The 25,034-nt window shown below is 49.1% G+C and overlaps 1 protein-coding gene across 1 annotated transcript in view; it reads left to right on the top strand.

Moving 5' to 3' along the window:
* The window catches only part of OPRD1 (opioid receptor delta 1), a 36,121-nt gene extending 12,810 nt beyond the window's left edge, over positions 1–23,311 (top strand). The window contains exons 2-3 of the mRNA XM_060142732.1: positions 19,772–20,121; positions 22,770–23,311. Of these exons, the coding sequence (XP_059998715.1) occupies positions 19,772–20,121; positions 22,770–23,311 (892 nt within the window). The remainder of the gene's footprint in view (positions 1–19,771; positions 20,122–22,769) is intronic.
* The last annotated feature ends 1,723 nt before the right edge of the window (positions 23,312–25,034 follow it).

Below are 25,034 nucleotides of genomic sequence, written 5' to 3'. Positions count from 1 at the left end.
TGACCTTTCTTGAGGGCTGACAAGGTGGGCAGCTCTGTGCTGAGCGCCTCACGTAAATGATCTCATTTAATTCTCCCAATTCTTTGAGCTTGGTACCATGTTTCTCTCCATTTGACAGATGAGACCACTGAGGCTCAGAGGTGATAATTCACTTGCTGAGGGCAGAATCAGCCTTGGGTAAATGGCAGAATCAGCCTTGAACTGAGGTTCCTTGATTCCCGGAGCCCACTCATGCAGTGTCCAAGAAGGAACGTCCGTGAAGAAGGTCAAACTCATGATACCCTCTGATCCCAAATGTGGAAAAATGACTTTGTCACACATGCAGGGATTGGGAGAGGCCATGGAGCAGGACTGATTTATCGTTATTAAAATACTGAATTATTGGGCTTCCCTGGTGGCGCAGTGGTTGAGAGTCCGCCTGCCGAGGCAGAGGACACGGGTTCGTGCCCCGGTCCAGGAAGATCCCACATGCCGCGGAGCAGCTGGGCCCGTGAGCCATGGCCGCTGAGCCTGTGCTCTGCAGCGGGAGAGGCCACAACAGTGAGAGGACCGCGTACTGCAAAAAATAAAAAAATAAATAAAATAAAATACTGAATTATTAATTAATAAAACAAAGGTGAAACTCTATTGTGTGTCAGGCAGAAGGAAGTATAAGTGATGCCCAGCATGGCCAAAGGCCTAGAGGTGGGAAGCCTGGGCTTTTCAGAACACATGACTTTAGACCGTGGTTCTGTCCACCCTGCGCTTCTGGACAAGCACCTCTTCTCTTTGGGCTATAGGTTTCTTCTGTGAACGAAATGGGAATGTATTGATACCCACTTTTCCCGGTGGGTGTGAGTCAAAGGAGAGAATGTGTGTGAAGCGGTCTGCATGGGGCCTGCCTTGCCCATTGTCCTCAAGGAGTGGCCCTGGTGGGTGAGGCGTGGGGTGGGGTGGGAGGGTACAGATTAGGCAAACTGTAGCATCCATATGAGGCCACTAAGAATGCAAAACTTGAGGGCAATTTTTTACATGGAATTATGGGATTGGAACATTTACTTGGCAATGGTAAGTACTCAAAGTAATTAAGAATTCACCCATTACAACTGTGGCAAAAATGAGCGTGCGTTTTTTTCTTTTTTTTAATACATTTATTTATTTATGTATTTATTTTTGGCTGCATTGGGTCTTCGTTGCTGTACGGGCTTTCTCTAGTTGAGGAGAGCGGGGGCTACTCTTCGTTGCGGTGTGAGGGCTTCTCATTGCGGTGACTTCTCTTATTGCGGAGCACGGGCTCTAGGCACATGGGCTTCAGTAGGTTTCATTATTTTTTTTACCTTTTTTAAATGTAAAAGTTTTATTGAGATATAATTCACATACCATACAATTCACCCATTTAAAGCATAGCAACAGAGTTGTGTAACCATCATCACAACCAATTTTAGTACATTTTCATCACCTCAAAAAGAAACCCCATAACCACAAATAGTCACTCCCTTACCACGCCCTGCCCCAGACCTGGGTAACCACCAATCTACTTTCTGTCTCTGTAGATTTGCCAAATCTGGACATTTACTATAAATGAAATCATACAATATGTTGGGCTTCAGTAGTTGTGGCACGTGGGCTCCGTAGCTGTGGCTCGCAGGCTCTAGAGCACAGGCTCAGTAGTTGTGGTGCACGGGCTTAGTTGCTCCGTGGCATGTGGGATCTTCCCGAACCAGGGATCGAACCTGTGTCCCCTGCACTGGCAGGCGGATTCTTAACCACTGCGCCACCAGGGAAGTCCCAAGCATCTGTTTTGGCCCTATTACCATGCTCCATACAGGAGACCGTCCATGCAAAATCTCACTTAGTCTTCACGACACTTCTGTGAGGTAGGAACCATCTGCCTACCTCAGATGAAGAAGCTGAGGCTCAGGGATATAAGACTTTTGCCCAAGGACCCCAAGGTTAGTAAGTGATTGCAGGGCCGGCCCTCTCCATTGGATCACGCTGCCTCTCATCACACTGGACCCCTGAAACAACCCAGCGTGGTGGCAGTTGTCATTGTCCTTTTCCGGGTGAGGAGATGGTGCGGCTTCCTGGCGCCATCCTTAGCCTAGAGCATGGCTTTCGGGTCTGTATCCGTCAAGGTCCTACCAGAAAAGAAAAAAGACCAGTAAGATATATTTTGAGGAATTGGCTGATGCGATTGTGGGGTCTGGCTGGGCAAGTCTGAAATTTGTAGGGTGGGCTGGCAGGCTGGCAACTCTCAGGCAGGAGGAATTTCTTCTTCTTCTGGGAAACCTCAGTTTTGCTCTTAAGGCAGACCCTCATTATCATGGATAATCTCCTTCAAGTCAACTGATTGCAGATGTTAATGACATCTACAACATCCCTTCACAGCAACACCTCGGTTAGTGTTTGATTAAATAACTGGGTACTATAGCCCAGCCACTTTGACACATAAAATGAATTACCATCACAGGGTCAGACAGACCTGGGCTTGTGTCCTGGTCCTACAACCTATAGGCTGTGTGACCTTGGGCAAGTTTATCTGCCTCTCTGAGCCTCAGAGTCCCCTTGTCTGCCAAATGCAGTGATAGTGCTTACTACCGTCATTTGTTGTGAGGATTAAGTGCAATGATGTAAATCAAGTACTTTCATCCAGTGCCTGTCATATAGGAAGAGGGGAGATGCACACAAACATTGATGGTCTTGAAATGGGTGTTTTCTAGTTGTAGTGTAATTGCTTGTTCCTGTGTTTGACTTCCATTTTAGACTGGTGGTTCCTGGAGGGCAGGAACTGTATCCCCTTCATCTTCTTTCCTGTTTCCTAGCCCAATCCCTGACTCTAAGGAGGCATCACTGAGTGTTTCTTAAATATCTAGTTGGCACTTTGTTAATGAAATTCCCTCTGTGGGGTTCTTGGGATCTATAATAGAAATCCCCCAACTACAAGAGGGAAAGCAGACATGTAGGAACCTCAGGCCTCTGTTTCCTCTAGAGAAACCCCTTACTGTTCGGCTTAGTAAGTCTTTCCTCCAGGGAGCCTTCTTTGATGCCTCCTCTGTGTTCCCACAGTGTCCTATGTGTCCCCCATCAGAGACCATACACTTTTCAAACCGCTGATCACTCATTTCTCTCTCTCTCTCTCCCCGAATGAGGGGGTGTGGGGTGGCGCGAGCATCCTTTGTTTGTAGCTGGAACCCCAGCCTAGGGTCTGACACTCATGCAGCATGTCAGTGCATGTTTGTAGGAGGGACATGTCCTATTTCCAGAGACCCATGGGCCGACATGCCACACTTAAGGAAATCTGCTTTTCCAGGGCTTCTGTTGTGTCTGGCTGCCCCACGCCCTGGTCCAGCCATCCTTATGCCGGAAGCAGAGCCAGGGTGATGGAGAAGAACTTCTCTTCCCTGCATCCCATGAGCATGTTGTGGTTCCTGAACTGAACCGAACAAAGTGTCTGCCCTGTTTATTGCTGAGCGCGCCCTGGTCGGCCTCCCCGCGCATGTGCGGCTCAGGAGCTCTGTATAGCCATGTTCCAGTCCTTAATCTTCTCTTGGTGACACACTCGCTGGGCCTCGTTATAATTAAGCACTTTCCTTCCTCAAGGTTTGCCAAAACTGAGGTGGCTAATTCGTTTCTGGCCTCTCGCCACTCCCGTGGAATGGTGGGCAGGGTTGTAGCTCCCAGCGCTTGCCGCCCAGCCCTGCTTGTTTTGCCAGCCAGAAGAGCAGCCACCCTTTGTGTACACATAGAGGGGGCCCCAGCTGGACCCAGTTTTATTTAAACTGCTTATCCCCTCGCGTGGGCAGAGCCTTTGGGATCCCTGCTGTAGCTCTGCCTTGGTTTCCTCATTTGTAAAACAAAGGGGTTGAACTTGACAGACAGGGAGAAGATGGGGTAGAAGTCAGGACTCTGGGTTCTGGAGTCAACCCAGGCCTAACCTAGGCCCTGCCACTCCCAGCTGCGGGACTTTGGGTAAGTTACTTCATCCCTCTGAGCCTCAACATTGCTCACCTGTAAAATGGGGAGAATAATGCTTACCTCCTGTGATGGTTGTGTAGATTCAGTGGGATAGTGAACACCCATATGGCCCTTAGCAGGGCAGCTGGCGCATAGTAAATGCTCAGTAAATCAGCCATCTTTCCTTTCAGTGCCAACAATCTGTATTCCTGATGAAAAAAGTTGTTATGTTGGGAGAGCTGTGGAGTGGAGCAATTTTAACAGACATTGCTTTTGTGTTTTAGGCCATGGCTGGCAAGATGATTAACCCCTCTGTATCAGTTTCCTAGGGCTGTCATAACAAATTACCATAAACTAGGTGGTTTAAAACAACAGAAATGTTTTCTTTATAGTTCAGGAGGCTGAAGAAGTCAGAAATCAACAGGGCCATCTCCCTCTGAAGGCTCTGGGGAAGAATCCTTCCTCGCCAAGCTTCTGGTGGTTGCCGGCAATCCTTGGTATCCCTTGAACTTGCAGCTGTATCATTCCAATTTTTGCCTCTGTTTTCACATGGCCATGTCCCTCTGTGTGTGTCTCTGCATCATATTGGATTTAGGGCCCACCCTAGTCTAGTATGGCCACATCTTAATGAATTATATCCGCAAAGACCCTAATTCCAAATAAGGTCACATTCTGAGGTTCTAAGTAGACATGAATTTTGAGGGCGACTGTTCAACCCAGTACGCTCTCCAAGGCTCACTTTCCTCCTCTGTATGAAGATGATAATAGTAGCAATTTCAGAAGGTTGTTGGAGTGATTGAATGAGATAATCTACGTAAATGTCATGGTAGGACACAATAGAATACATCAGGCCTGTGTAAGCACTGAGTCAGTGTAGCTGCTGTGATGGAGATGGTGGCAAAGATGATGACAGTAATGGGAACAGTTCCATCCATGGACCCACCCTACATTGGTTAATCACTGGACACAGGGACATAGAATGTAGGCCAGGGCCTTGTCAGGAACTCTGAAGCCTTGGATAGGAGCCCCTGTTTCTTTTTGGCCTCAGCCACCTTGAATCCTCATCTGAGACTTAGCTCCTGGGAGGGCAGCTTGGAGAAGTAGAAAGACCTTGGGCTCTCAGAAGTCAGGGAAACTGATACCCTGTGTAACATTGCACAATTGTCTTTCCTTCTCCAGGCCTCAGTTTCCCTATCTGTAAAGTGGGAGAGGAGGTTGGAACTCAGTGTTAGATCAGAGCCTCTTCTAGTATTGAAGTTCCAGCACAGGACTCTGTGTCCCACCCCAATGGTAGTAGGTTACCAAGGGCCAGGAAAGGAGTCAGGAGCCTGGGACTGCAGGGCAGCTCATCAGGTGTCATTCTGGGCCCATTTTCCTCATCTGGACAAGAAGAGAAGCCACTATGATATGAGTGTGCCAGGCAGTGTGCTAGGGACATCGTAGGCATGAACTCATTCCACACTCACCACACCCTCAAGCAGTAGGATGCTTATACCCACTTCACAGAGGAGCATACTGAGGCTCAGAGAAGTTAGAACTCACCCAAGGTCATACAGTGAGAGGTAGAGCTGGGGCTTAAATCTAGGTGTGTCTGGTGCCAAAGTCCATGCTTCTCCTTGGCTGTGCTTTTACTGTATCAGTTTCCTAGAGCTGCTGTAACACATTAGCGGGACTTAATGGCTTAAGACAACAGAAGTTTACCCTCTTACAGTTCTGGAGGCCAGAAGTCCAAATAGTGTATTCAGGGCTGCACTCCCTCTGAAGGCCCTTGGGGCAAATCCTTCCTTTCCTCTTCAGCTTCTGGTGGCGCCAGCAGTCCTTGGCTTGTGACTGCATCGCTCTTATCTCTAATCTCTGCTTCCATCTTCACATGGCCGTCTCTTCTCCCTGTGTGCTGTGTGTCTCTTACAAAGACACTTGTCATTAGAGTTAGGGCCCACCCATATAATCCAGGGTGGTCTCGAGATCCTTAACTTAATTACATATGTAAAGATCCTTTTCCCAAATAAGACCATGTTCACAGGTTCTGGGGGTTGGGACGTGGACTTGTCTTTTAGGGGCCACCATTCAACCCACTACAGTTATTAAAGTCTTGGTGGTGACAGTATCTGCTGGAGGTGCAGGGAGCGGGGAATTTCTGGAACGGCTTAGAAGCAGAAAAGAGAGGGATACTTCCCTGGTGGTCCAGTGGTTAATACTCTGTGCTTCCACTGCAGGGGGTGCCAGTTTGATCCCTGGTCAGAGAACTAAGATCCTGCTTGCCGCTTGGTGCAAATAAAAAAAAATGTAGGAGAGGAACAAAGTTGTGAGCTAAGGAGGCCAGTCTGGGGACCATGAGTGACGGGGGTGTGGCTTAAGCTGGTGTTCCACCAGCAGTGATGTCAGTGAGGTAATAAATACACACAAACCACATCTGAAAAAAAGAAAAAGAAAAGAAAAACAAGTAAAAAAAAGAAAAAAAAAAGAACCCTCCCCGCCCCCCACCCCCCACCCCATGCCACATCTGGGTATGGTGAATACAGCCAGCCATGGGGCGGAAACCTGAAAACTTGTCCACAGAGGCCACCCTTCCTATTGTGACATGTGTCTACATTAATGACTTTGAGGTTATAGATCCCACAGAAAATGGATTTGGCCTTCCTTACTTGCCTAGAGAGATGGGACAAGGCCTGGCCTGAGTGCCCGTGATGTGATTTACCTGCATCATCTTGGGCCCTCCCTTAACCTAGATGGTGGTATCATCTGTTTTGGTTTTTTTAATAAATTTATTTATTTAATTTTTGGCTGTGTTGGGTTTTTGTTGTTGTGCACAGGCTTTCTCTAGTTGTGGCGAGTGGGGGCTGCTCTTCATTAAGGTGCACGGCTTCTCACTGCAGTGGCTTCTCTTGTTGCGGAGCACAGGCTCTAGGCGCGTGGGCTTCGGCAGTTGTGGCGCATGGGCTTCAGTAGTTGTGGCACGTGGACTCAGTAGTTGTGGTGCCCGGGCTTAGTTGCTCCACAGCATGTGGGATCTTCCCGGACCAGGGCTCGAACCTGTGTCCCCTGCATTGGCAGGCGGATTCTTAACCACTTCGCCACCAGGGAAGTCCCGTGGTATCATCTTTACTCAGATAATCACACTCTTGAATGCGTGAGGCCCAACCGAGATGAGGGCTCCAAGGAATGGCTACACGGCGTGAGAAGGCAGCTCACCAACTGGCCAGAACCCCTAACACATACTGAGCACTTGTACTAACTCAGGTCTCATCATAGCTGGGTGAAGTGTGTATAGTTTTTTTTTTTTAATGAATTTATTTATTTTATTTATTTATTTTTGGCTGCATTGGGTCTTCGTTGCAGTGCACGGGCTTCTCATTGCGGTGGCTTCTCTCGTTGTGGAGCACGGGCTCTAGGAGCGTGGACTTCAGTAGTTGCGGCATGTGGGCTCAGTAGTTGTGGCTCACAGGCTCTAGAGCGCAGGCTAGGTAGTTGTGGCGCACGGGTTTAGCTGCTCCGTGGCATGTGGGATCTTCCCGGACCAGGGATCGAACCCGTGTCCCCTGCAATGGCAGGCGGATTCTCAACCACTGTGCCACCAGGGAAGCCCCTGTGTACTGTTAATATCTTTATTTTCCAAGACGTGGAAGGGAGAAGGGTTAGGTTTAGATTCTGTGATTCTGTGAGCAGAACCAGGAAAAATGGTGCCAGGTGAGAAGGAGGCAGTTTTCAGCTCAAATAAAACAAAGAACTTGTTATCCTGTGAGTGGTCCCAACAATAGGATGGACTGTGCCTACAGGTGGTGAGTTCCCCATCTCTGGATATACTCAAGCAGAAGCTGCGTAGCCCTTTGTCTGGAGTGCCACAGAGGGAATGCCCTCCCTGTGAAGTTTCCTTCTATCTCTGAGATTCTAGGAATTTTCCCCAAGGAAACCATCAGATATCTGTGCGCACAAAGATGTTTATCACACTATTATTTATAATAACAAAAAGGCAGAGACAACCTACATGTCTTTTAAAGGGGGATTTATTAAGTAACTATTCAGGAGCTTTAATGTCTATAAGTGAGACTAGCTCTAGCCTGTAGTCTGTTTTTGTATGGTCCTTGGGTAAAGATGGTTTTTACACTTTTAAAGGCTTGTAAAAAAAAAAAAAAGAACAAAAGCAAGAAACAGAAGAATATGCATCCAGGCCTACCAAGTATTTCGGCCTCCCAAGCCTAAAATATTTACGCTCTGGCTCTTTACAGAAAAAGCCTGTTGACCTCTAGACTAGAATAACAATCGGTCACCAAAAATTATATTAATTTGTATCTGTGGATATAGAAAGATGGTCACAGCATATTTTTGAGAAGAAAGAAACAGGTTATTTAATAATGTTAGAACCAGATCCCATTTATATAAAACAGGGCCTGTGTGTTTGCCTGTTGTCTGTTAATGATAGTCTGTACTATTGATGTTGGTTTTTAAATTTTCTTTATGAAGTGATTCTGTATTGTTTGGACCTTTTATAGGGAGCAGATGTTATTTCTGAGATCTCACAAAGCTTTGGGGAATAAAATTAACTCTAAATGCTCCAGAGTCCACGCTGTTTGGGACCAAATGAGTTTTGATCCAGGCTCAAGCATTTTGTTTGATTTGGTTCCTAAGGTGCCATAAGGTCGGTCAGACAGAGGGTTGGTGCTCTTAGCTTGTTGCTGTTGCTGTTATTGTTTTTAGGTCTCTTGCCCTGGCTTTGACTCCCATGAGCTCTTGTGCCTAAGGGAAAAAAAAAATACCCCTCAGTTTAGTTAAAAACAAATTAGCTGCTTTGGGTAAATGATCTGACAACATTTCCCTTTGCAGTGGCAGAGCTGAGTCACTGCAGATTCAGGGCAGACAGGGTCAGGCCCAGGTGTCCTTCAGGGGACCTGGGTTGGTCCAGGTTAAGGATAGAAGGGAGGAGGGGAGGAAGGGAGAGAGGGGGGAGGCGGGAGGAAGAGCTGTCCTAATTTGTCCCAAAGCTCTTGGGTCTGTGGCTGGTTACTTCCAAGAATCAGGGCTCCTGACTCTCTGTCCCACAGGGAGTCCTCCAGTAACCACTATGTCCCCTTTGCACAGCATGAAGGGGACACGGTTCCTGCCTGCAGGACGTCCCAGTCTAGTGTGGAGGACAGACATGTCGATGTTCATTTACTCAACAGATGTGTTTTTTTTGTTTTCCGTTTTTTTGGTTTTTTGGCTGCGCCTGTAGGATCTTAGTTCCCCAACCAGGGATTGAACCTGGGCCCCAGCAGTGAAAGTGCCGAGTCCTAACCACTGGACCGCCAGGGAACTCCCTAACAGATGGGTTTTGAGCGCCTGCTCTGAGCTGGGCGCTGCTGGAAGTCCCAGGCACATAGTGGTGACCAAGACAATGCCACGCCTTCGGTACCTTATGTTTTCCTTGTCAAAGAGAATACGTGGGCTTCCCTGGTGGCGCAGTGGTTGAGAGTCCACCTGCCGATGCAGGGGACACGGGTTCGTGCCCCGGTTCCCACGTGCCGCGGAGCGGCTGGGCCCGTGAGCCATGGCCGCTGAGCCTGCGCGTCCGGAGCCTGTGCTCCGCAACGGGAGAGGCCACAACAGTGAGGCCTGCGTACTGCAAAAAAAAAAAAAAAAACAAAACAAAAAAAACCAAAAAGAGAGAATACGTGAGGGGCGCACAATTTGGGTCCTCAGGGGAGAAGCTGAAACTGAAGTCCAGAGGAAGGCACCAGGGTCTCGGGGAAGAGCACGGGGTTTGAATCTCTGCTCAGCCTCTGACTGCAACCGTGGACAAGTTCCTTTACTGCTCTCTATAAATCGGGAATGATAAATACTGTCTACCCTGTAGGGGTGCTAGGAAGATTAAATGATGTAAAATGCTTTCCCAGTGCCTGGCAAAGAGTCAATGTCCAACAACTGTTTATTATCCATTAAAAAAACAAAACACAGGTGTAAGAAGTACATAAAATCATGCCTGAGAAAGACCTGGCACGTAGTTGTTGTACCACAATACTGGTTGCCACCCCCTTGTGACCAGAGGTGTACGTTTTGTTCTGAATTGACCTCTCCTCCTTGCCCCACTGAGCCCTGTCACGGTGCCTGTGACACTGTTCTGTTGTTTATAAGTCTGTCTCTCCCTGACCCTGCCTGGGCTGTGAGCAGATTTTCTCCAAACCCTCGCGGAGTTGAGGAATGTGTGAAAACAGGCAAAGGCTCTGGAGGCAGCCCACCTCTGGACCGGTTCCCTCCCTTTGGTCCCGGCCTCCAGACTGGCCCCCTCCCCATGGCCAACGTGTGATAAGCTAGCGCAGGGTGGCGGGGGGACAGTGAACAGTGACGTACAGATTCGAGTGGTTGTAAGTGTGGGCTCTGGAAACCAGGTCTGAGTTTGAATGCTGCCATCCTAGCCGTGTGTCTTTGTATGAGCCGTCTAACTTAGCTCCTCTGTAGAATGGGGACGTTCCATGCATGGTCTTAACACTCAGGGTTGCAGTGACGATGAAATGAAATCATGCATTCACTGCTTTTGGCATAGTGCCTGGTACATGAAAGAAAAGACAGAGAATATTGCTTAAAGAAAACAAATGACCCGCCCAAAGCTGTTAGACCAGTCCCTGGTCTAACAGGGACTGTTAGAAAGGAGAGACTGTTTCAGCCTTCTTCTGGACACCGGGCATTAAGATGTCAGCACGCTGCCCTGGCTTTGCCTGGGGGAGGAAGTTCTTACTAGGAGCTTCCTTGTCGGTTGAGAAGCCCAGCTCTCCAGAGACCCAGGAGCGTGTGTGGATTTAATGTGTCCCGGGTTGTACGTCAGTCAGAGAACATACCCAGTCGCCATCAAATTGAAGGAAAATGGATAGAGGTGGCTGTGTTCTTCCCTGACAGGGGGGCCTGTTGGACAGATGACGGACTGGATCTAGGGCTCTGAAACCAACATGGTGCTTCATATAAGGGTAGCCTCCGTGGGGTCTGAGAAGGATGGTTGGGAGCAAATTCCCCAGCAGCTATGGAATTCAAGATGAGCTTAAAGGGGATTTTGATCTAGAAGAAAACCAAAGAGCTTCCCAAGGCATTGCAGAGACAGTAGAGTTCACCCCCAAGGTTAGGTCCAATCCATGGAGGATTGAATTCTATGAGAAAAAAAAGCAAAAATTGTCAGGGGAAATAAACGCAAAAGGGCTGCTAATTCTTGTTTGTGTGCTGGCTAGTAAGCTAGACACTTTCACATGTGTTGGCCCTTAAAAAGCCTGAGTACACTGAAATTACCAAGGAGGGAAACAGCTTCAGAGAGGTGAAGTGATATATTCAAGATCACACAGCTAAGTATGTTGAGCTAAGATCCCAATGGCTCTAAAGGACTCCCTCACCAAACGCTCTAGCTTAGACAGCAGACACAGTGCGAGCACTTGATTATAGCCACAGCTTCTTTTTTGATAGTGGTACAATACACATAACATAAACTTTACCATTTTAACCGTTTTGAAGTGTACGGTTCACTGACGTTAAGTGCATCCACATTGCTGTGCAGCCATCCCCACCATCCATCTCCAGAACTTTTTTTTCATCTTCTCAAACTGAGGCTCTGTACCCATCAAATAATGACTCCCCATTTCTCTTTTCCCCCAGCCCCGGGCAACCACCATTCTACTTTCTGCTGCTATGACTGACTAAGTACCTCACATGAGTGGAATCATAGAGGTTTTTGTCTTTTTGTGGGTGGCTTATTTCACTTGGCCCAGTGTCCTTAAGGCTCATCTATGTTGTAGCGTGTGTCAGAATTTCCTTCCTTTTTAAGGCTGAATAATGTTCCATTGCATGTATAGACCACATTTTGTTTATCCATTCATTCGTCAATGGGTACCTTTTGGTTATCGTGAATGATGCTACTTTGAACATGGGTGTACAGATATCTCTTCAAGACCCTACTTTTAATTCTTTTGGATATATACCTGGAAGTGGAATTGCTGGACCATATAGCAATTCTATTTTCAATTTTTTGAGGAATTGCCGTGCTATTTTTCACAGTGGCTGCACCATTTTACATTCCCCCAACAGTGCACAAGGGTTCTAATTTCTTCACATCCTCGTCAACAATTGTTATTTTCTGTTTTTTTTTTAATAGTAGCCATTCTAAGTGGTATCTCATTGTGGTTTTGATTTGCGTTTCTTTAATGATTAATGATGTTGAGTATCTTTTTTTATAGCTTTTTAATATGATTTTTTAAAATTAATTTAATTTATTTATTTATTTTTGGCTGTGGTGGGTCTTCATTGCTGCGCGCAGGCTTTCTCTAGTTGTGGCGAGTGGGGGCTACTCTTCGTTGCAGGGCGCAGGCTTCTCATTGTGGTGGCTTCTCTTGTTGCGGAGCATGGCCTCTAGGCACGCGGGCTTCCATAGTTGTGGCTCGCGGGCTCTAGAGCGCAGGCTCAGTAGTTGTGCCGCACGGGCTTCGTTGCTCCGCGGCATGTGAGAACTTCCCAGACCAGGGCTTGAACCCGTGTCCCCTGCATTGGCAGGTGGATTCTTAACCACTGTGCCACCAGGGAAGCCCGATGTTGAGTATCTTTTCATTGTGCTTATTGGTCATTTGAATATCTTTAGAGAAATGTCTGTTCAAGTCCTTTACCCATATTTCAAATCTAGTTGTTTGCTTTTTTATTGTTGAGTTGTAGGAGTTCTTTATATATTCTGGATATTAACTCCTTATCAGATATGTGATTTGCAAATATTTTCTCCCATTCTGTGGATGGCCTTTTCACTCTGTTGATAGTGTCCTTTGATGCGTAAGAGCTTTGACTTTTTTATTTTAATAAATTTATTTATTTAATTATTTTATTTTATTTTAGTTTTTGGCTGCGTTGGGTCTTCGTTGCTGCGCGTGGCTTTTCTCTGGTTGCAGCGAGTGGGGGCTACTCTTCGTTGAGGTGCGCAGGCTTCTCATTGCAGTGGCTTTTCTTGTTGCGGAGCATGGGCTCTAGGTGCATGGACTTCAGTAGTCGTGGCATGCGGGCTCAGTAGTTGTGGCTCGCAGGCTGTAGAGTGCAGGCTCAGTAGTTGTGGTGCACGGGCTTAGTTGCTCTGTGGCATGTGGGATCTTCCTGGACCAGGGCTCGAACCCATGTCCCCTGCCTTGGCAGGTGGATTCTTAACCACTGCACCACCAGGGAAGCCCCAAGAGCTTTGACTTTTGATGTAGTCCAGTTTATCTATTTTTTCTTTTGTTGCCTGTGCTTTTGGTATCATATCCCAGAAGTCACTGCCAAATCCAGTGTCATGAAACTTTCCCTCTATATTTTCTTCTAAGAGTTTTATTGTTTTAGCTCTTACATTTAGGTCTTATATCCATTTTGAGTTAATTTTTAAGTATGGTATAATATAAGGATCCAATGTCACATCTACAACTTTTTGAAATAGGAAAAAGAAAAAGGGAATTAGAGACCAACAGTAGGATTTTGAGATGTGGGGAAATAAATAATTTATCTTCCTAGGAAACTCATTCTCTCACCCATTCTTGCTCTGCCCTACAACTAGCCTCCACACAGTAGAGTCACAATGATCTTTTGAGAAACACACATAAATCAAATCACATCACTCCCCTGCCTAAACAGTGCAGCAATTTGTTCAGTGTCTGCCCCCTCCCTGAGACCATAAATTTCAAGACGTCAGACTGCCATCTTTACTCCTATATCCGTTACTCAGTGCCTGGCACATACCAGCTGCTCGATTAATACCTGTTGGATGAGTGAACAAACCTCAGCTTATAATAAGCTCACATTCCTTGACTTTTTGAAATATGGGGGACAAAGGAAGTGGAGGAGGAAGGAAGGTAAAAATCATGGAGGGGCAGAATAGCAAAGTCATTACCAGGTGTTGGCACTAGACTTCCTGAGTTAAATACCAGCTCTGCCACTTAATGGCCATGTGACCTTGGGCAAAATCACTTCATCTCTTGTGTCTCAGTTTATGTTCTTTAAGGTATGGCAACACATATTTGGATGATGAAAAGCAATTCAAAGAGGAGGAACAGGCTAAGAAGGGGTGAGATGTGGGGCTGAAAACAGGGGCAGGGAATTGATTACCTATAGAGAGAGCAGTGAGACCCTTAGTCCCCCATCCCTTGTTCCCTGCATAGCCAGGTGGCCACCCCTCCACTCTGCAGGAGGCCAGGGTTTTTTCCTTGGAGAAGTTAACCTGGAGGAACTGAACTTGGGACCAGTAGACACAGAAAGGGTCAGAGTGAGATACCAAAGGAAAAAATGGAGGTTTCTCAGACCCCTTCTCCAGCTCTGCTACCAGAATCCTGACATCCAGAAGTGTGCTCCCCAGGCAGGAAATGGGAGGATTCTCTTCTGAAGGCCCCAAAGAAGAGACCTACAGACACTGATATTTAAATACTCCTAGTGTAAAAGCCAGATCTTCATTCAATCCCCGTAGAATGAAGCACACCAGTTGACAGCCCCCCACCCCAAGAGCTATCAATTAGTTAATTAGTGCTTCACTCAAAGACCAACCTTTAGTCACACATCACCGGATATTTGAAGGAAGTCTCCAGGATAAAAGAGGGAAGCCAAAGCAGACAAATAAAGAAAAATGTTCGAAGCAGATAGACAATGCAGAGAGCAGAAGAAAATACAAAACAAAAATTATTAGTATCCTCAGAGAGAGTAGAGAAGATATTAGAAATAAGATGCTATATAAAAAGGAACAATAAGAGAAGAAAGTGCACTGGGAAAATAAAGCATGAGAGACAAAACAAAGTTTTAAAAAGTCAGTAGAAAGGTTGAGAGGTAATGAAAAGGAAATTTCCCAGAAGAGGTACCAAAAAGATGGAAAATAAAAAAGATAAGAAAATTAGATGATCAATCCAGGGGACCCGATATCTGACTACCAGTTTGTCCAGGGATTCCAGAGAAAGCAGAGGGGAGGAAGTGATCAAAGAAATGATGAGAGGACATTGTATACTGAAGGGCATAAACCTGAGACTGAGAAGACCTAATAAAAATGAAAAAGAGCCATCCTAAGGCACATCATCACAAATGTCAGAATACTGGGAATAAAAAGAAGGTCCTAAAAATTTCAGGGGTGGGGAGGACAGATTGCATGCAAAACATCAGGAATCAGAATCATTTCAGATACTTCAGTGACAACACTATAAACTAGAAGATGAGGGAGCCATGCCTTCAATTTTCTGAGGGAAAATGATTTCCAATCTACTCTTTTATGTAGAATGAATGAAATCAGAAGTGAGGATAGAAGAAAGACATTTTCAGACATGCAAGGGTGTAAAATTTTTACTTCCTGCGTGCCCTTTCTTAGGAAGTGACTAGAGGATATGCTCCACTAAAATAAGGGCATAAACCAAGATAAGAAGACTTGTAACCCAGGAAACAGGTGTGCAGCTTGTCTAGAAAGTAACCAGTCCCAGATTGAAAGGGGAGGAGGGAAGCTCCAGGAAGTGGATTCACTAGAAAAACAAAAGGAACTGATAGATTATGTGACTGCATGGAAAAGGCATTTTATGGATCTGCTGGAGTGTTTGAAGAGATTTATCAATATGTACCCAGAACTAAGCAAATGAAAAAAAGAAGCAATTATTAACTCCAGGAAAAACAAAAATCAGTACTAGAAAATAAGTGTAACTATAGTATACCATTTGGCTCAGTGGACAGTATCTACAAAGTCATAAGAATATAAACCCTGTGGGGCTTCCCTGGCGGCTCAGTGGTTAAGAATCCGCCTGTCAATGCAGGGGACATGGGTTCAAGCCCTGGTCGGGGAAGATCCCACATGCTGCAGAGCAACTAAGCCTGTGCGCCACAACTACTGAGCCTGCACTCTAGAGCCCGCGAACCACAACTACTGAGCCCGTGAGCCACAACTACTGAAGCCCGCACGCCTAGAGCCCGTGCTCCGCAACAAGAGAAGCCACCACAATGAGAAGCCTGTGCACCGCAATGAAGAGCAGCCCCCCCCCGGCCGCAACTAGAGAAAGCCTGCACACAGCAACGAAGACCCAACACAGCCTAAAATAAAAATTAAAAAAAGCTTAAAAGAAAAGAAAAGAATATAAACCCTGAAAAAAAGTAAACCTTGAATATCAATTTAGCTAAAAATTTTAAAATTGTGGTAGAACTATATTGGGAGGATGGAGAGAGGAAGTTGTGTAGTGTAAGAGAGTTAATCCTCATCTACCATATTTAGAGAGTTGTGGAGGATCTTAGTAGTGTTCACTAATATTTGGTTCTCCCTCCTTCTGGGCACATGAAAGACTACTTCTCAGCCCCTTGCAATTGGGTGGGGCCATATGACTAATTCTGGTCAGTCAGCTTCAGGTGAAAGTACTGTCTTGCAGCTAGAATGAAGCTTAGATGACCCTGTGGCTGTCACTTCTCCCTCTGTGGTGACCAAGGAGGCCTTGGGTTAAGATAGCAGAGCCACAAGGTTGAAGCAGGCTGGAAATGCCTCATGGAATATGGTTGTGCTGGAGACACTGAATGGATTCTGCAAGGGTAAGAACTAAAGCTTTTTTGTGTGTTAAGCCACTGAGATTTTGGGATTGTCTGTTACTGCTGCATAGCCTGGCTTAACCGAATACAAACTTCAACAGATACTGTCTGAAATAGATACATCAAGAAATAGACATTTAAGCATATTATTTAGAATTCTGGAGATAATCACTAGAAAAATAATTTAAAACATTAAAAGCGGTTGCCTCTGGTGAGCAGGACAGAGAAGCGAGGATGGGGTAGGGCAGAGGGGCAAGTGTTTCCATTATAGTACTGTAACACTAGGTAATTGTATTACATTGGCAGAAACCACACCTATGCGGTTTGGAAGGATTCCTGCCAAACCATCACAGTGGCTGTCTCTTAGGAGGGAGGGCTTGCTAGAATGAACGAGCATCTCAGGGAACCACAGATGTGGCTGGATGTGGTGGGCAGGCACAGTGGGAAAGGAGGCTACCCAGATGGAATGCCAGTGTGAGGAGCTTGGTTTTTATCCAGATGGCAGTGGGGAGCCATGGAAGGATTGTAAGCGGTAGAGTCGAATCTGCCTGCGAAAATCTACCTTTTCATGTGGAGGATGAAGTGTGGGGCAGGGAGCCTGCTGTGATGGTTCCCGTGAGAACTGAGGAGGCTTGGACTAAGACATCTGTACCACAAATGTCTACTGAGAGCCTGCTATTGGCCAGGTGCCATTAGTAGGCCTGACGATACAGCAGCGAACGAGATGGGCAAAGTGCCCTGCCTTCAGGGTGGTGGTTCATGCTGTAAAGAATGAAGCAGCGTAAAGAGAGGGAAGAGAGGGCACTTAAGATAGAGAGGGCAGGGCAGCTTCTCTGAGGAGGAGATATTTGAATAGAGTCCTGAATTACGCGAAGGAACAAGCCAGGCAAAATTTGGAGGATGAGGGTTCCAGGCTGAGCGAGCAGCAGTCTGGAGGCCCTGAGGTGGGATGGGAACAGCAGAGAGGCCGGGATGGGGGGTGGGGGGCACGTGCATCAGGGGGAAGGTTCTGGGAGCTGAGACCCAAGAGGTGGTCAGGGCCAGTTTGTGGAATGTGGAGGAACTTTGGGGGGCCCCTATGGGGCTGAGAGCCAGAGAGTGGCAGGATTTGTCTGAGGAGGTGAAGAGGACGGGGCTTGACAGCCGGTGAGCCGTGGGAGTGGTGGGGGGGCCTGTGACGAGAGGCCTCCCTCTCCCTCCGCTGGGGCCCCGCCTGCCAGAGTCAGCTGTGCCTCAGCCCTGCCCGGACCAGCTACAGCAGCTTCATCACCCACTTCCCAGCGTCCCAGCCCCCTCTGGGAATTGAAGGATCCTTTCCAAATCAAAATAGCAGGCAAAGAACAGCCTCTGATTGTTCTGCGCAAAAGAAGTGAAATTAGACAAGTCAGCTGCGGGATTGAGGCGGCCTCCCACACAGCTGTTCCTGCACCCGCTGAAGGCGGACCTCCCGAGACTTGCAGTTCTGCTGTCTCCGAGCAAAACTTTTTGCTTCTCCAGCCCAGGGCAGATAGTTATTTTGGGAGGGAGTGGGACAGGTGCTGGCCCTGAAGGACCATGAAGGAGTCAATTTTTTTTTTTAACCAAAAAGATCAGTTACTTCATAAGGACCAGCCTTAGCTGATATGAGTTTGTTCAGTCATTCAGAACACACTGGGTGTGCTCATCCTGGGTGCCCCGGGCTTGGCATGGTGTCAGGGGGATTCTGGCCCGGAGGAGCAGAGGCACACAGCGTGCTTCCACCCTTGGTGGAGGGTGGAGAGAGCACTGTCTGGGAGCCGGGAGGTCCAAGTTCTCACCTTGGTTCTGCCGCTGTCGCTCTGTGACCTTGGGTCAGTTTCCCATCTCTCCCCCGTGTGGGCTTTAGGCTACATATTGTTTCTCAAACTAAACTCCGTGAGAATCGTGTGTGTGTGTGTGTGTGTGTGTGGTGTCTTGTTAAAGATGAAGATTCCCAGGCCTGAATTCCAGAGATTAAGATTGAGAAAGGGACTTCCCTGGTGGTCCAGTGGTTAACACTCTGCGCTTCCAATGCAGGGGGCATGGGTTCGATCCCTGGTCGGGGAGCAAAGATCCCACATGCCGCGCATGGCCCCCCCTCCAAAAAAAAATATTGAGAAGGTCTGGGGTGGGGTCCAAGAATTTGCACTTCTCACAGGCTCTTCCGGTAATTCCTTTGGGAGTCCTTGGACCACATGGTAGCAAAACCACTTCCCATCAATCTCTCAGGGCTCTTCCTGCTCTGAAATTTGAGGAGTTCCTCATGCAACCCTTCCCTGGGTTTCTCAGATCATTCCAGGCGCATGAAAGGCATCCTTACCCCTGCCTCAGTGTGCATGTGTTTCCGTGATGATCACACTGCATGGGAATGGTCTACTGCAGTGTATTTAGCCTCCTGCAGGCTATCCGGTGCCCAGCCCAGGCCCTGGTACAGAGGCGTTTTGACTATAAATGTTGGCCCGACAAGGGGTCAGCTGTAGTGCAGGCAGCTGGGCGGCAGCGTAGAGCATGGAGGGACGTTGCAGAACTCTGGGTGCCCAGCTTGTTGCAGACATCGGGCTTGGACCCTTGGGCTCACACCCTGGGTCAGATGTGTGACTCTGTCACCTGCTCCCCTTCCCCACAGCTGGGTGAGTCCAGCTACCTGGGGATAAGATGGTCTGGATGGGACCATAGACTGGGAGCCCTGGTCTACCACGGAGAATATCCAGGCAGTGTAAGGCCCCAGCCAGTTTGCCCCGGCTTCCTTGGAGCTGGCTAGTCATATTCCCAAAAGGCCAGATCAGTGGCAGAGGCCAGAGGGTCAGGTCACTCTGGTCTAGCCCCCAGCTTCACTCTTATATATGAAGAATAATAACAGCTACCACATACCGAGCACTTACCATGCTTTGAGCTCAGTGCTAAATGCTGTATCATCTCATTAAATTTTATAACAACCCTATGAGGTTGGTAAAAGTATCACCCCTTTTTTACAGTTATGGACACTGAGGCTTAGAGAATTCAAGTTACTAGTCTAGAGTCACTCAGCTAATAAACAGTAGAGGCAGAATTAGGACCTAGACCTGTTTTCCTCTGGAGCCCAGCTTTATCTTTAACCATATTGCTTAGAACCCCTGGGAAGATAAGGGTTTTTCCTCCAATACCTCCTGCCAAAGTTACCCCCAGCCAGAGAACTCCTTTTGCATCTGTTATAGTGGAAAGGAGCGATGCTGAATCAGATAGTTCAGGGTTCTAGTCCCACTTCTGCCCCTGACCTTTTGTGTGATCTTTGGCAAGTCATTTCCCCTCCCTGAGTTTCATGTGAAACTGAAATCTGTGAAATGGAAAAATTACAAATGCACTTCCTTTTAAGGTACACTAAGATGAAGACGGCCACCAACATCTACATCTTCAACCTGGCCTTGGCAGACGCACTGGCCACCAGCACACTGCCCTTCCAGAGTGCCAAGTACCTGATGGAGACGTGGCCCTTTGGGGAACTGCTCTGCAAGGCTGTGCTCTCCATTGACTACTACAACATGTTCACCAGCATCTTCACGCTCACCATGATGAGTGTCGACCGCTATATCGCCGTCTGCCACCCTGTCAAGGCCCTGGACTTACGTACACCTGCCAAGGCCAAGCTGATCAACATCTGCATCTGGGTCCTGGCCTCGGTTGTTGGTGTACCCATCATGGTCATGGCCGTGACCCGCCCCCGGGGTGAGTGAGGGAGGGAGCCTTGGTACAGGTCACTGACCACAGGAGGCAGCTCACGGGCCTCCGTGGGTTTGCAGGCCACTTACCAGGGTGGGTGTAAGTGGCTCACCAATGGAAATATGGATTGCTGATCAATGAAAGTGTGGATGGCTGGCCAGTGGGACTGTGAATAGGCAACCAATGGGGACGTGAATGGTGGACTGTTGTGAGGTGGTCATACGGGTAGCTGGCCAAAGGAAGTTTATAAATGGGATTACAGATGGCTAGATGTGTGGATGACTGACCTTTAGGGAGATGGATGGATAGCCGGTGGGGAGAGGGTGTCACTGACCGGTGAGCAGTGCAGGCCACAAGATCTGCAATCCCATCCCAAATTCCCTTCCACCCCGTTGACCCAGATGACCAAAGCAAGGCCTAGAGAATGGCCTGCACAGAATGACAGGTGCATTTTCTCAGAGTAAAATGGTAATTCGTACAGTAACCACCTGTATCAGTCAGGATGGCTGCTGTAACAATCTCCAAAGCTCCAAGGCTTAACACAGTAGAAGTTTCTCACTCACATCACAATCCAATGTGAGTAAGCGGAGGAGGGGCTCTATTCCACACAGTCATTCAGGGATCCAGGCTCCAAGTGATGGTTTTGGATGCAGTGTGCTGGCATCTGGCCAGCAGATGAATATGGGAGTGGTGAGAAAGCACAACCACTTTTAAATGTCAGAGCGCATCACTTCCTAGTGATGGCTGGGCACATGACCCCTACTTGATGTAAGTGGGAAAAGTAGTTTAGCAGGGGGCCAAAGACACTGGTCGCTAACCTAGCTGAGCCACACTCTATCATGGAGTGTTGAAAAGATTAAATGAGGTTATACGTGTAAAAGACTTAGGACAAGGCCTGGCTCATTGTCAAGGCCCAATAAGTAGCAGCTATCAGAATGATTAAGCCTGTGAGATAGACAAGGCAGGGACTCCTACTTCCATAGGACCGAAAGAAAACAATCAGAGAGGTCAGGTGGTTTACTTAGGGTCACATAGCCAGACATTTGGTAGAATCGGCCTAGAACCCAAGGTTTCTGCCCCCATATCTGTCGCTCCTTTTGGCTGCTGGGGTGAAGGTTTGTGTTGTGGTAGGAGAGGGAACAGGCTTGGTGGGAGGTTTCTTGGCCACCTTCCACTCTCACAAGGGTAGAGCTCCTGGTGCCTTATATAGTCTCTGTGTGATTAGACTTGACTCACCAGCTGGGCCCCATTCCTCACTGTCAGCCTTCAGTTTACAGGCCATTAACTGCAGCCCTTCTGGGGCCAGGCCAGATGGGCCCCCTCATCCCCAACCCCCCCACACACACACTCTTTTACACACACACATACACTCCCCCAGCGTGTGTCACTGGCACTCAGTTCTGTAAGCCACTTGCTGTGTGACCTTGGACAAGTGCTGTTCTTCTCTGGGCCTACTTCTGCCATCTGTACAATGAAGCCCTTGGGTTCAGTCATTGGTGGGGGTCCTGCCAGCCTGATGTCCTGTGGACCCACTCTGTCTGTGGATCCCAGCCCTTTTCTTACATCTCTCAGGCTCCAAGTCCACTGGGTGGGTCCTCAGATTCCAGAATCCCAAGAGGTCCTGGAAGTCCCCTGGGCCAGCCTCAGCCCTGTATCTGAACCCCATAACATCCCCTGAGGTGCTCATCCAGCCCAAGGCCACACTCCTGGAACAGGGAGCTCCTTCCATCCTAGGTGCCCCTCTTATCTTGGGACAAGTGGTGGCAGTCAGAAAGTTCTTGACATTAAGCTGACATCTGCCTCCTTGGCCCTAGTTCTGACCCCCGGACTCCCATACATTTCTGCTCCTCGGCCCTGTGAGTGCACCAAGTGCTTGAACCCCGCTGCGCTAAATGCTTTCCATGCCATGGCCCATTTAATCCTCACAACAACCCTATGAGTTTAGGTACCGTTGTTAGTCCCACTTTATGGGAGCTCTGATAGAGGTTCAATAATTTGCCCAAGGCCACATCACACAGCAGGGCTTGAGTCCTGCTCTTTTTTTTTTTTTTTGTGGTACGCGGGCCTCTCACTGCTGCGGCCTCTCCCGTCGCGGAGCACAGGTTCCGGACGCGTGGGCCCAGCCGCTCTGCGGCATGCGGGATCCTCCCGGACCGGGGCACGAACCCGTGTCCCCTGCATCGGCAGGCGGACTCCCAACCACTGCGCCACCAGGGCGCCCTGAGTCCTGCTCTTAACTCATGCTCTCTAAGTCAATCCTAGCAATATTTTCCCCATTGGAGCTACTTTGGAAATGTGTGGGGTATTTTCAGTTATCATAATGACCGTCATTTAGTGGGCTTGGGCTAAATTATATCATTATCATTATATCACTGCTGCCCATGTACATAGAGGCTGATAAAGGGACTGGGAGAGAATATAGAAAGCAGACCTCCTAGGTTAGGGCCAATCCTGCTGAGGTCTTGAAGGATGAGTAGGAGTTCACCAAGTGCAGAAGTGATGGAGGACATTCCGGGTAGAAGAATCACCTTGAGAAAAGGCCAGGAGGAGGCAGTGGGGCTTGACTAAGCTGAGAAGGGTGGGTGAGCAGGGAGACAAGGTCCTTAGGCCCACGAGCCCCTCACCCACTGTCTTTCCTTGTTTCCCCGGCCCAGATGGGGCAGTGGTGTGCATGCTCCAGTTCCCCAGCCCCAGCTGGTACTGGGACACGGTGACCAAGATCTGCGTGTTCCTCTTCGCCTTCGTTGTGCCCATCCTCGTCATCACCGTCTGCTACGGCCTCATGCTGCTGCGCCTGCGCAGCGTGCGCCTGCTCTCTGGCTCCAAGGAGAAGGACCGCAGTCTGCGGCGCATCACACGCATGGTGCTGGTGGTGGTGGGCGCCTTCGTGGTGTGCTGGGCCCCCATCCACATCTTTGTCATCGTCTGGACGCTGGTGGACATCGACCGCCGCGACCCGCTCGTGGTGGCCGCGCTGCACCTGTGCATCGCGCTCGGTTACGCCAACAGCAGCCTCAACCCCGTGCTCTACGCCTTCCTTGACGAGAACTTCAAGCGCTGCTTCCGCCAGCTCTGCCGCACGCCCTGCGGCCGCCCGGAACCCGGCAGCTTCGGCCGCGCCCGCGAAGCTACGGCCCGCGATCGGGTCACCGCCTGCACCCTGTCCGACGGTCCCGGCGGTGGTGCCGCCGCCTGACCCCGCCGGGCCGGCCCGCCGCGCACCCCTCCGGAGTGACCCCGGCGGTCATGCCGAGTTCTAATGGGGCGGGGGCCACGACGCGGAGTGGGGCGGAAGGGGGCCGCTGGTCTGGAGATGGGGCCCCTGCAGTGGGGTGGACCTCTGGTCTGGGGAAGGCGGGGTGGGGGCAGGGGGGGAAGAATGGTGGGGCGGTGCCTCTAGGCTGAGCTCAAGGTCAAAGGCTTTGGGCTGGGCTGGGGAAGCTAGCGAGCCTAGGGGAGTGGGACCTGTTGCTCTAGGATTGGGCGGCTAAACGGGGCCCCCGCGCGGGGGGCGGGGCCTCAACCTCGAGACAGCCACGGGTTCTAATTGCAGCTGGGCTTGCAGGAATTGGGGTCTGGCCTGAGACCGGGCCCAGGACCAAGGAGGGGAAGTGGTGAGGACGGTGGAATTGAGCTTCAAGATTGGGCCTCTCTGTGGTGGGGAGGGGCCCCTTCTGGGGGTGAGTCGAAGGACAGGACAGCGAGGCTGCGTCTACAGCTCCAGATCGGGCCACGAGATAGGGCCTGTGTGCAGGGCATGGGGCCTCAATTTGCGGTAGAGTACCAACCCCGAGTTCCAGAAAGAGGCGGGGCTTGCCGAGCTCCAGGTCCAACTTGGCATCTTTATAAACAAAGAGAAAATAAAATAGAAACACTCTACCTTTTCTCTCCTTGACAGTCGTTTCCCTGGAGTGGGCAGAGATGCCCCGCATCGAAGTAGTGTCTCCAGCACTGTGTCCCTGTGGGGCTTGGGCTGAGACAGTGGAGCAGGGACAGAGGCTGCAGGATAGGGTAGCCTCAGATGGGGTAGGGTCCCAACAGGAAGGAGTAGGGAGGGCCTGCGGATCCAAAACCAGAGCTGCCAGTCGGCCTCTGTGCCAAGGGCTGGTGGTGGTGGCAGAGAGAGGGGGCTTCTGCTTTGAGGTTAGGTCCTCAAGCTGGAGGGCAGATGCTTTGGGGATCCCCACGGCCCTGGCTTCTGTGGCCCAGGTGCTGGAGGACAGAGCTCCACACTAGTTAGAGCTCCGTGCATGTAGGTGGCACCTGGGACTGGGTGGGGGCATCTGAAGCACCAGGGTGGAATTTTCCTTCTCTCAGTCTCTGGCGCCTTGATAAGAACCTCCGGGAAATCCTCTCCCCCTCCTCCCAACATCTGGCTGCACCCGACATGTCCAGTGAACTGGAACCACATCCCCTCCCCGGGACCTGACTTTGAAGGAACTGGGGGGAAGAAGATTTTTATAACTGCAGTGCCAGCATCAGTGTGCGTCCCCAGGCCCCCCACCTGCTCGAGCTGCCCCCTTCAAGCTGCGAAGGGCGAGGTCCACCAGAGCTAGGCATAGAAGTTTTTCTCTTTGTTTGTTTGGCATTTTATTCAGCCACTGCCAGGTCTTTGCTTCCCCCCAGCATCAGGGTCTGGCCTGTTCCCTGTGCCTTCCCCATGCTTCATCTCCCCACCTCCCCACCTCTCTCCCCTCTCTCCCCAGCACTGTCTCTATCACACACCGCTGAATCCCCACTGAAGCAGTGTGCTGACATCTTTGTAAAAACAAATTTAATTTTCTTCCCTTTTTGGGACAGATGGAAAGAAATTGACGTCTTTGTCTCAAACAGAAAAAAAAAAAAAAAAAAGAAACGATATACCTCTTCTCCCTTTGACAGTCATTTCCTTGGAACAAAAGCCTTTCTGCTGTCTGGGA

The sequence above is a fragment of the Lagenorhynchus albirostris genome, chromosome 2, assembly GCF_949774975.1.
Source record: "Lagenorhynchus albirostris chromosome 2, mLagAlb1.1, whole genome shotgun sequence".
Classification (NCBI taxonomy): domain Eukaryota; kingdom Metazoa; phylum Chordata; class Mammalia; order Artiodactyla; family Delphinidae; genus Lagenorhynchus; species Lagenorhynchus albirostris.
This window is presented reverse-complemented; position numbering and strand designations above follow the sequence as displayed.